Source organism: Aedes aegypti, chromosome 3 (assembly GCF_002204515.2).
Source record: "Aedes aegypti strain LVP_AGWG chromosome 3, AaegL5.0 Primary Assembly, whole genome shotgun sequence".
Taxonomy (NCBI): domain Eukaryota; kingdom Metazoa; phylum Arthropoda; class Insecta; order Diptera; family Culicidae; genus Aedes; species Aedes aegypti.
This window is the reverse complement of record NC_035109.1, coordinates 201,482,420-201,495,359: the sequence shown is the minus strand read 5'-3', so window position 1 is coordinate 201,495,359 and position 12,940 is coordinate 201,482,420. Positions and strand designations below refer to the sequence as shown.

The 12,940-nt window shown below is 38.3% G+C and overlaps 1 protein-coding gene across 2 annotated transcripts in view; it reads right to left on the bottom strand.

The window, feature by feature from the left end:
- LOC5580156 (neurogenic locus protein delta) overlaps positions 1-12,728 on the bottom strand; it is an 80,251-nt gene extending 67,523 nt beyond the window's left edge. The window contains exon 1 of one of the 2 annotated variants that reach the window (XM_021854749.1): positions 11,710-12,728. In XM_021854749.1, the coding sequence (XP_021710441.1) occupies positions 11,710-11,769 (60 nt within the window). In that variant the 5' untranslated portion in view covers positions 11,770-12,728. Of the gene's footprint in view, positions 1-2,621; positions 2,929-11,709 lie in introns of those variants that run through there. The other variant, XM_021854747.1, reaches the window with a different exon arrangement.
- Between the last annotated feature and the right edge of the window lie 212 nt (positions 12,729-12,940).

Sequence of the window (12,940 nt, the reverse complement as noted above, 5' to 3'; positions counted from 1 at the left end):
CTACGGCTATCTAGGCCCCTCAAACAAAGTGTGTTAATTTTAATATGCTGAGTAAAGTATATATCAAAGCATGAATGTTGAAATGGAAAAACCGTGTTCGTTCTGAAATCCTTATTAAATAGTTATGCTTTTAAAGGGAACAACATATATACCTAATTATAAGGAAATAGTTACTTGTGTTGAAATATGTGAATTTGTTTGTTTTTGACTGCATCGATATGAAGGTAGAGAATTAGTTTTGAAGTCTTTAGCTGTATGTACGCAAATTACGCAAAAGAATTTGACTAAGCACAGGGCTGTTACAGAAAGAACAGTTTCAAATTCGCAAAAGGCAATTCAATTCGCGCCGTATGAAGTCATTGTGACGACCTAAGTTTAAAACAAACTCGAACTCATTAAATCATTTTTAAATTTATTTTGTGTAAACTTATTTTTTTCAGTGTGAGCGGGCTACTGGAACATGAGCGGATACTGGTACACTGATGGTATTTTTGGTGTAAAATGACTTGATTGCGTATCGTTGTATCTATCTTTTAGAAATAACGAGTGGTAACAGAACACTTACGATTCCTGCGACTGGCACTACAAATCCGCGAGTTCCGCTAGAATCGTAACATTGGCGACTTTTGTAATAGCCCAGCAAATTCGAGAAATACCCGATAGATGCAGAATAAAATCTAACTTCTGAAAATTCCTGTACTACAACATCGATTTGCTATCTATCTGCTGAAAGACAGATATGTTAACTGTAGTTTGGGAAACTATTAACTAAAGTTTATATAATAATACTTCATGCCATAGTTTGTAGCATCGTACGTATAAATTGTGTTTTAAATGAGATTCGAATATTTTCCAAATCTGAAAAAAAAAACATTTTCTCCTATCAACGAGTGGAACGAGGGTCATTTCAAAAGCTAATAATAGTCGTTCTTATTATTATTATTATTATTATCATTTTAAAACCAGCAAAGTGAATACAGCCACTTCTGTACGCAAGAGTGAAAGTAACAAAAATTATTTTGCCATCCATACACTCGCGGAAGCACTTCAGATATATAAACGTTGTGGCACTTGGCGATTGAAAGCAAGCGCCCAAACGCATCATCAAACAATGCTGTTGGTAATATATGGTTAAGCCACATGCTTCAGTAGCTTCTCCGAGTAATTGGTTCGAGTTGAGTGACCATTTTTGGGGACCCCTTCTCTGACACCGTTGCTCATCGATGCCATCCGATTACGTCCTCCGTTCATATATAAGGGTACGAAGCCGACTGCAACAAAAGAAGTGCGAAAAATTTCATCATGAAAATGGATGAAATAAAGCAATTTATTAACTCCATGACTAATTAATATAATTAATCACGGCACCTGATGATGAGAGAGGGCCCTTGGCAGCATAGGCGGTGCACCTTAACGATTGACTTAGCTTCATTACATTAATTGGTTAAAAATAAATCTAATTGGTTTCAACTATGTTGTATCAACTTTTTCAACGGCGATAGTCGTCGAGGATTACGGTAATGGATTTCCAGATATCTCACTTCTTTTTTTACTTTCAGACAACGTTGTAAATGACAACTTATATTGACTAACCTTCGCCAGCAGAAACGTCTACTTCGAACATTGAAAAGAAGCAACATTTTGTTGTAGAGGTTACTTATATTTTATATGTCTATTATATGAGTAAGCATCAGTTTCCTCCTACTTGAATCCAAGTTCCAAGCTGCGGCAGACTCATCTCGACAAACCGATAGTTGTTTTCAAGTGAACCAGTCAACATACAGGTGTGCAGTTGTGCTGGTCTGTGTAGGTATATGAAGAAGTCAGGCATAAATTATATTCAAACGGCATTAGATTTTACACATCCCTCGTCTTTCCCTCCTGGCGGGCAACGTCGTCATATCTATCCAATGCAGTGCTATAAACTGACGGGATGCTTTCAGTAGACTTCTTTCCTTCTGCTACAGTCAAACCACCCGAGATCGATGTCGGATTAAGGATTACAAATTTCAATACTGGAGGCTACAGGCAAATACTTTAAGCTACTTGGACTCCCACTATGTTGAAACTTGTCAATACCGAACTACAAAGAATTGAATGTATTGCTACTACAGTTACACCCATAGCTGAGACTTGTATAGACTCATGGAACCATACTGAAAACAAGATTTCATGGTTACTACGATCGACCATTCAAACAGCTTTCCAAGGCATTTTTGATCCCTTCAACATCGACTCATGGAGGTTTGACTGTACTTAGCTAGGAGTGGTTGTCATTACCCAGGGACAAGGCACCTATCTCTTCAATCCTCGCCAGGGTGATCGGTTATGCGTCATAAGTCCAGTTCAAAGAAAGGTAAAAAGGTAAAGAAACCTAATATTTACCGATAGCCCCATTTCGCTGACAAAATATCAATTCAGCTCATTACTACTGAACGGTGCTAGGACACTCTCCAATTGTGGGTAAAAAGGAGAAGCCGGAGAATATGCAAAATTCATTTAATTAAATTAATTCGTGCGTTTAATACAAATTTATACCTCGCAGCACCAGTGTACTGCTGAAGTCGGCGTTTTTTTTTGTTGGCTGCTATTGCCTCAGTACTCTTCTTTCTCTTGCTCACCTCGCGAAGCCCGCTGCACAACTCTGAGCTGACCGGCGATTCGTGTGCCGTGGGAAAACAATTCGTTCCTTCTATTCTTTTTTTACTTAAGCTTCTTCTATACATACGCTTCTTTTTGATTTCTCTCTTCTTGTTGCATTCATTCCGTTTGTGCTTAGCGCAACACAAGTCGGTTTATGTATGCGAATGGACGGACGGACAGTTGGTGCGGCTGATGTACACCAACATGCTGCGCCTCTATACCAGCTATATCAGCAGCAACAACAACAACACCAACACCACCAACAAAAACAACAACACAACGCCATCAGTAATGATCAAGCTGCTGATGACTAAGGCACTGTTGCTCCGTCCGTTCGCCCATGTGCCAGCTCTCAGCCTCAGCAAGCGCTGTATCTGCCGCCGCCGAGAGAAACGAACACTCTTAAAATCATTGACACACGTGCATCGTGTTAAAGTTACACAGTTTTGTGTTAGATTTATTTCCATCGATTTTTTCGCTCGTTTTTGTGTAGGACCAAGGTTTTCACACATCAATGTGCGAACCCTTGGCCCACAAAAATGAGAGTTGCCTTATGAAAACTTGAAATCGCTATATGATACCATAGTTCATAAGGGTATTATGGATTCAGTTCGATGAAACCCATAATTGCTGAATAAGTTATACTTAATTAACGTATATCAAATTCATTAGGCGCCTTACGATTCACATGTCTTTGCATTGTTCAATAGAAAATGGCTTAACCAACGTTTAAAATCGGATTTCCAATTTCGCCGTGTCACAACACGATGTGCAATAGTACTTTGCTGTATTTTCATTAACCGAGCAGAAACAAGGCAACGTAGGTGGAAATTCGTTTACCACATGTGATGTAATCAATTGGCTAATATCAAGTAGATAAACGCATTGAAAATTCAGTAAATAGTCTGTCAGAAATGTAGTATCGACTAAACGCATAGTAAGATAATAATTTATGATAAAAAAAATTAATGGAGTTAGAAGAAAAAAGTAATGCTGATAGAATAAATTCTAAATTTTTATATCTATCTTCATAATGCTGTTTTTTTTTCTGTGAAATAAGCAAGACACCACACTAACATGATTAGAATGAATGAAATACTTACCGATTACTTGTGGTTAATAAACATACACTCAGGAATATGGACTATCGAAATACATAGGAATCACTAATACACTTATTCGTTACAATAAATCGGGTTGAAATTCATAGCTCATTTCATAAGAAATCAAAATTTGAAAACAAAAAATGTTTTCGCGACAACCTAGAATCGAACCAAGGACCTTGCGATCTTTATGCCCTCGTGCGTACACCACGCGCCTTTCGATGCCTTGATGTGAGGTGATGCTAAAACGATACATAAGGCGTTCGTATTGCAATAATCGTTCCACCTTTCATAAGGCAAAATGTATAAATTTCGATAGTCTAGTTCACAGCGTGTAAGGGAAAATAATTAATATTATTTTGTAATGTAAGCAGTGTAACTCTAACACACTGTGTAACTTGAACACATGCTCCGTGGAAGCGATTTTAAGAGTGTAGACAGAAAGAGAATGCCAGAAACTGCTTGCAAAGACGAGAGAAAACGGAAAGAGAGCAATGGAGAGAGACGGCGAAGAGATATTCATCAAAGTGCATTTTGATAATCTCCTTTGTGTTCGGCTGGAGGGGTCCACCAACGGAAAGTATGGGAATGCATAAATTAATGCACACTCCTAGTGATAAGGATCGACTCTTTTTATGTGGAAGACGTTTCCACCGATACGTATTATCTTCAATGTTGAAAGATTATGAATGAATGAACAGTGAGAAAGAGGAGGATGTAGATAATTGGTCTACAACACGCTATATTTTCCTTGCATTTTTTTAATGTCGGCACCGTCCACAAATTATGTAACGGTTAAAGGCCCTCCGGGAGGGGGTATACAAGAGAGTTACGACTCATGCAAAAATATTATATTTTTCATACAAAAAGCGTTTCGGAGGGGGAGGGGGCCGAAAATTTTCAATTTTAGCGTTACGTATTAAAAGGATGCTGCCTTAGATCGCACCAAATCATAGTCCAAAGAATAAGCCGCCTTGAAAATATACGTTATTGTGACTTCGACAAATACAATTAGAAATCAACTATAATGAACGGTTTCGCCAAGAATCCAACAGCTGATATCACTGTAATATACAGTAAAACCTCCATTGACCGGCTAAAATTTTATGGCCACCTCAAACAGGTATCCAAAGAAACTGGATGTATTGTATACAGGAGAATTGATTGCAGAACTGCTTACATATATGTTGGTCCTCAAAGTTCATGCTTTAGACTACCAAATAAAATCCAAAGGGCGCTGCCATAGTAAACGCGTCGAGCGATGCGTGCGCGTGTGCGAGCCCGAAAAGCAGAATATCAACAACAGGAAATCCTTTGATCGCATCGCGTTCGCGGACGCGGACGCGTTACTATGGCCGCACCGAAAGGCATCCATCCAATATAGGCGCCGTACGCCAACCATCCAGTTATCCCTCGCTTGGTGCTGTGAACAGCTCGCGCGTTTGAGGCCGGCCAGGTCGCTGTGCTGAACTTGTATATGTGTATGCCAAGTCCTCGTCTGTGTCGTCTGTTGGCAATGTCGTTATGCTCCGGACGATGCTGCTGCTGCAGCCGGGACTGTGGCTGGTTGGGTTGGGACTCGAATACCTTTCTCGTGTGCGAACGTTCAGTAACTACCCGGCCGGAGTTCTCTTAGCGGTGTATGGGTGAGTCTTATGTTTTTTATGTGGCACTGCGTTTTACGGACAAATAAAAACCGAAAACATCGCGAAGCGAGAGAGATCAGCATCTACAGAAGTGCAGGTAAAAAAGCATGCAGACACCTAAAACGCGAGAGAAAGAGTGGTAGGTGTGCAGGTAGAGAAGAAATAAAAAAGGTATGCAAGGTGGGTGAAGCTCTTTCTCCTCTCGTATGGATATATGCAAAAAAGAAAACGAAAAATGATAACTGGAATGAAGAAGCACCCTAATTCCCAGCTTGCCTTTCTCCACTGTCTGTGGTACAGCTGCTGCCACGGTTGCCATTGCTGTGCTGTGATGTATATTCGGTTCGCAAACCACCGTGAGATTTCCTCCCTGACCTGTTATGAAAAATGGCTCTTCGCAGATTCGTCCGCCGGATTGAACCGTAGTACTTCGCGTTTATAGCGAACGGCGGAACAACGTAGAAAGGAGGATAAAAGCTTTTCACGTCCATGGCGACAACGACGATCGTCGTGTCGATTTTGTACGGATCTCTTGAACCCCATTGAAAGGAATTCAATTTCGTATCCCATCGCCCAATGGCCGATAAAGGTAAATGTCAACGATGAAAGTAGCTTTGACATGGTCTTATCTCCACCACATTCAACGAATGTCACAGCGCTGTTCTTGTTCGTTTTAGCTATAGACTGATTTTGGATCATTGTTAAGGGCTGTTCCTTCGCTTCCCTTTCGTAGTTTTTTTCATACAAAAAAATGAAGGCTTTTTATTATATTTATTAACCCCTAGATAAACCGGACCTTATGCGGCCTAATCGTCTCAATACTAAGAAAAATATCTGGGATAGAGCCTAATTCTTAGCTTAGTGTCCCAAGAACATTTCCACAGTTTTTAAGCGAGAACTGCCAAATTTGCGTTCGTATGTCCCTTTGAAGTCAATGAAATTACCAGAATGGAAGAATCTGGATCATACCGGTAATAAAACACAGACCCTACAAAAACTACCGTGACGCTTATCAATTAATTACCGGAAATCAATGAAATAGTTTGTTCGAACTATTTTCAACCAAATACGTTCATGTCCTATGCAATTGCTTAAAACTTTATGGCACGTTGTGTAATACACTCTATCCTTCACATCTCGATATCCAAGGGGATCAGGATTCTCCGAAGAAATACCGTAAGGGAGATAAGGGTTTGAGACCAAGGGTAATGTCGATGTAATGTTCACCACTTGAGCAATTCTAAAAGTGCACATTGCATAGGCTGGTTTTAGCGGGTCGTCGTTGGTGCGTCATCCCCGCATTCCCTGAGTTACCTTTTCAGGGGATCTGTTTGCAGATTTCCCCCTTGTAAAAAACAAAAAAAAGGGATCAGGATAGGGAGAGATCGAGACAAAAAACAAATTATAATGAATACTAGATTGAAAACAAATTATCTGAAAAATATAACCTGACCTAGTAGATGTCGTTTCGTGTAATTTAGGAACACACTTTGAATCACTAAAATCTGGTCTAGTAGCCTTAGATGATGGGCATATCGACATACAAGGAGAGAATCTGGAACAAACATCAACTAGAACACATCGAGATATGGAGAGTGAAATTGTTTGCAGATTGAAGGGACCGAAGCTATTCTTGACAAAAGGAGATATATAGATATGTAGAAAATCGAGATCTGGAGAGTCGACTGTACATCAAAATCTAGAACGCCGACAAAAATTTTCTACTCATAATAATGAATTTAATACTAATGTACGTATCTAGGTTGAGCCCGACTACTACTTCCTTTTCGTTTTTGATTTAGTCATTTTAACAGACTCTGAAGTTAATCTTTCAATACTTGAGCCTGTTAATATTTCGTTATACAACCACAAAGAAGTCAATATTAACCTTCCAGTCGTCGCGCGGTTTGCCATCGTCAGAGCCACCACGCTGCTGTTGTGAACGAAAAACGAGGTTTTTTCAACAGTGTTGTACAAAATACAACAGCGCGACGACAGAAGTGTTAAGGCGCTCAAACAAAAATCTACTTTGGTGACCAAATTTGCCCGCGGTCAACGTAGTTTGGCCAGATTTTGAAAATTGCATCATAATGGCTTTTGAGAATTGCTTGAAAAACTTCATCCATCGGTAGGATGATAATACGTGGTATAGGATAATTTTCGGTCATCTCTGGGAGCCTTGCAAATGATTATAGTAAATTGGGTTAATGTTTTGGCATTTCGAGAACCTACGAAGATATATTTGATGAAATTTTAACAATTCATCATCTCATTTTTGATACCTGGTAATGAACCTGTTATCTAGATACACGAAGATTTAATCTTTTTCGTGACGCAAGTCATAATTTTTCTTTGTTCTTTTCTTCTTGGCATTGCGTCCTCACTGGAACAGAACCAAGTTGTAAGCTAGGCCAAAGAAGGATCTCTACTTTTATCGTTATAAAAAAAATAAAAAAAAACGTAATGCTTTTACTTTGTATTAGAAAAAAATGTTTTGCTCTAATCATAATTATTTTTGTTTCGAAAACGATACAAAATACTTGAAATTAATGTAAAATATATGAAATTGGAAATGTAATGTAAAATATAGGAATTGGAAAGATCTGACTTATAATAGATTCAAGTTGAATCAGTCATATCTTTAGGTTAAACATGTTCATGGTTTGAAACAGTTATACAAAACAGATAAATATAAAGAATCAATTACATTTATGATCATTATCATAATACTCATGGCTTAAAATAGTTTTACAAAAAGGATAAATCAAAAGATATATACGTTTTATGGTTGAGTCGATTTTAATAAAATGATAAATTAAATCAACCTTCCAATATCGTCTATTCAAACATTATGATAAATGCGCAATCGTTCAATAAAATACAAACATGTGGCAATAAATGATGTCATTTTGATTTTGAAGTAAATTTCTATGTGGTGCTTTTGAAGTGAAACACCTCGGAATCCAAAGATGGCTTCACAATGACCAGCTTGCACCTACTCATGATTTCAAGGGGGCACTAATCTGAAGAAATAATAAGCTACTAGCTATCGGCTGAAATTGAATTTTTGTTTTATAGTCTTGAGAGTTGTGCCTTTAAGATGAAGCCAAAACTCAAAATTTTATAAGCAAAAATCTGGAGAACTTCTTTCTTTCTTTTTTCTTCTTCTTGGCAATACGTCCTCACTTGGTCAAAGCCTGCTTCTCATTTTAGTGTTCAATGAGCACTTCCACAGTTATTAACTGAGAGTTTTTTTTTACCAAAGATGCCATTTTCGCATTCGTATGGCAGGTACGATGATACACGCAAATAAAACCGTTCCTGAAGATACGAACATCCAGTCGTGAATTCCAGAACAAGCTGTTTTTTGCTTTACGAATATACACCATGAACAAAAATCACGGGATATGGAACCATGTTCCACAAACATTCGTAACGCCTGCGAAACTGATGGAGCCGTGATTTTTGTTCTCGAAAACAGAAACACTGTTCATGGTGGTGTTTTGGAAACCGTAATTTTAATTACAGATGACTATATCTTTTTACGGTCCACTCCCTGGACATGAATAGTTTATGGAATATTTTCTCCATATTTGAATATATAGCGTACGATTGCAAATGATTTCGGCCACAATTTCATAAATTCACAATCCGAAGAAAGATAGTGAGACAGCAGAAAATCCGTACCTTCGAAGCATTTGAAAGCTACGATTTAGTGAGGGTATGACATATTCCAGCAGCAAATCCAGCAGCTTTTTTCCAATAGACACAATTGGGCAGCAACAACAGCAGAAATACCCATTAATTTGGATAAAAGATGTTAAAACAGTTTCACATGCCATTAAAATGCAAACGAATTTGCGTATTCACGCTCAGGTCTCCTTCGACGACTGTTTATTTGTTGTTGTGCACGCGTTACTACTTTTGACAGTGCGCATGAACAAAGTTCTTGTTATCAAGAACAGAATCGCGAAAATGATGTTATGGATTCTCGATACTGTGATTTCCAAGTCATGGTATAGGAAGCGTTACGAAACCCGCTTGCCAGTGAAGCAGACAAGAATTGTGCTTGGATCAGTGATTACGTTCATAGAAACGAGATACAAGCAGTCATGCTTTTGGGAACCGAATCACAAAATAGGATATATCATGCGTTCTGTTTACCATGACTTTTTGTTCACGCATATGGGAACGGATTTTTTTGCGTGTACCTCATGCCCAGGTAAGTCAAGGAAAATTCCATTACGAAAAGATCCTGGACCGACCGGGAATGGAAACCTGACAGTTTCAGCCTGGCTCTGCTTTGTAGCCGCGGACTCGAACCGCTCGGCTAAGGAAGGCCCCAACTAAACATTCGTTTGAACTGAAAACTAGATTGACTGATCACCACAAGAATCACCACCAACAGCTAGTCGGTTCTCCGGATTTGTACGTTTAAGTTTTGGTTTTAGATGCCAAGCTGTTTCATCTCAGTACGTATTTTAAACATTTTGGTTGCACTATTAATTGCACTGAAAGCCTAGTATCTACTATAAAACCATTGCTTCCAAATTAACGTGCAAAATTCAAATGATTCGAATCAAGCACAAATTAAATGTTGATTGCTCAATGAATTCCAGAAAATTCAAGAAACTACACTCAACACTCACTCCCAGAGAGTGACTCCCTTACTAAATATATGGTATCTCGATGTCGAGTTACAGAACCATAGTAAAAGTTGGTTTTAAAGGCTACTTCAATGGTATCTTGGATTGCTTTTGCACTGGTTTTGTGTTCTATAACTCGATACCTCCCTAACTCGATGGAGCCTTCAATATAGAGTTGGAGAGAGTTGATTGTAGTTACTAAAAAAACTATCTTTAGGTATTTCGTAATTGAAAACAATATATAACGAAGCCAAACATGAAATTAGAAAAAAAACAATATCTCTAAAAATGCGCCCATTCTGGTTGTTTAGTGATGAAAAAGTAATGGGTTTTTGTAACTTGATCGAAAGAAAACATTTTTCTAAGCATAGGACAAGTTTATTTTGGTTTCAATATCTTTTTTTTATTTAAATTATGAATGATCATTGATCAAAACAGATCGCAATCTGTAGGTAGATAGATTGCCATGTAGCAAAATTAGCCAAGCGGCGCTTCAGAAGTGATTTCAATACTAAGTTTAGTATTAAATATAATTCCAGGTTACGCAAAACTTTCAAACTTTGGATTTTGATAAAACTTCTAACGTAGATTCAGAATATGGCCAATAGTGTCCAATTGTTCAAATTATTACTGATTGATTCTTAAGATTTGTACGTACGTTTGAACTTGCGATGTTTGGCTTTAAGCAGTATTTAATTGTAACAACAAATGTTTAAATCTAGATGAATTTCTATGAAATGTACTTAGATTTTTAAGTTTTTTAAATAATTATTGTATAAAGCCGTTGAAAAAAAATGACTAACCAGTTTTGTAAAAATCAGTTTGTCGATATTTGAATTTCGAAAAAGATCATTAACAATAATAGTGATCAACGATAATAATGTAAATGATAATAATGCTGAATACGACAAAATTTTGCATTCTTAAAAGCTTAAAAAACTTGTTTAAAGCACAGTAGGTCTAGGTCGTAATTGAAACTTGCACGTACCATTGATTATTACTAATTTTTCTGGTACAGGTATTACGATATCTCAATTTTGAAGTGATTGGAATCGGTAGATTGTTATTTTTGTTGTTTGAGAGGGCCTTTAACCCATTGCGGTTGGTTTTGTACTGACTTAAGTCCGGTTAGTTGCTGAAAAGAAACTTCTTGGCCTATCATGAGTGGGAAATTCATACAAGGAATCGTCCAAGAAAGCCCTTTATTTCTGATCGAAGTAAGCAGTTGAAAAGAAAAATGTCACTTCGAACGGGAGTCGCTGTAGAAAAACGCTGCAAGGGATCGATGAGACATTTATTGAGCGTTTCATTTTCAGCAGCAAAACAGAAATGACATTTCTTTTCAACTGCTTACTGCGATCGAAGAAAAATGCTTTTCTTAACCATTTCTGGAAAGAAAATTCTCACACATTGGGAGAGGCGACTACTTTTTTTTTCAGGTGCATAATACCAATTAGCTGGAAAAGTGCAAGCTGATATTGATAACCTGTACAATGTAGGCACACACGCCTACTGTGATTTCCAATCACTGAGATTTTTAAACGAGCTGAATAGACATCATGGCTACCAAAACAAATGACGGGCTTCTTTGACTTTAGATTTTTATTTTCAAAATGATAGTAATATTCAGAATCAGAAGGAAATTTAAAAAATAAAATAAAATAATCATACCTGACTGATTAGGAGCGTTGATGACAGCCATAGGATAGATAAAATGTATATCCTATTCATTGTGCTTGGCACGTTGATTGATCTCACGGGAGAGATACTTGGAGATGGAGCAGGATGAGCAAATGTTTTGCTATATAGTTGTCAATTTGGCTCAGCCGTTATAGCTGATACAAGTACTATATCAGGAAGTGGAAATACTAAAAAAAATTATCTTCACCGGTGAGTTAAACCGCTCATCTGCACTGGTTGTATCACCCAGAATGACACGTGAAACAAATTAGAATTTATTCTTGATTCGCGGCAACATTGCAGCATTTGTTTTATGCAGCGATCATCACTAATCAATCACTGTTGCACTCTCCCAGGAGCTCTTCTCTTTTGGGTGGTTTATCAGATCATGATAGAAAAGTTGTGCGTTTCTTCGGTCACTTTTGTTTTCTTCTTATCCTTTTGACACAATCTCTTCAAACAATATAGATTAGCACCAAAACTTCCAGTTTGCAAAAATTCCTTTGTATTCAACACTGGCGAAAACTGAGTTGTATACCCAGCAAACGAGGTAATTAATTTCCACTGTATAAATACGATATTCCCACAGCTTGTTGCTTCCTTTCACCGGTTACTTTGTTGGCTTTTTATCCCAGCCTACTGCAAATTATGCACGAGCACGTTGTTGAGCACTGGAGCAGCACCGCGCTCTGATGCCAAATCACACTGATCCAAGGAACCCACTCTTCATAGAGCACTGTGTGTCAACAGAACACCAATATGTTAAACACTCTGTTCAGTTGGCGTTGATTTTTCTTCCAGCCTACTATTGATGAAAAATATCGCTTTTCTAAATGATGTTCCAATAGTGCGCGGATGAGACGCTGTTCTCTTCAAAAGGAGTACCTATACACAATATTGAAATTATTCCTTTCAGTAAAACGATGCCGCACACGCGAGAGACGAGCCGACACAATAATGGTTTCCGAACCGCGCAACGTTCTTCTTCAGACTAGCACGAGGAAAGCACTGGATGCGATCTTGAACCCCCTGCCCTTACTACTACACGTGCATGATTCCAATGGATGCACTCGGGTATACACACGAGCGAAAGCCGAAGCAAGCTGCGTTCTCTTCGGCCCCCGCTAGGCAGAGACCGGCGAACAGCCGAAACCTGACGACAGCGCAGTAGGCGTAGATTGCGAGAACTAAAATACCAGTGGCTTGGTGCCGAACATGAACA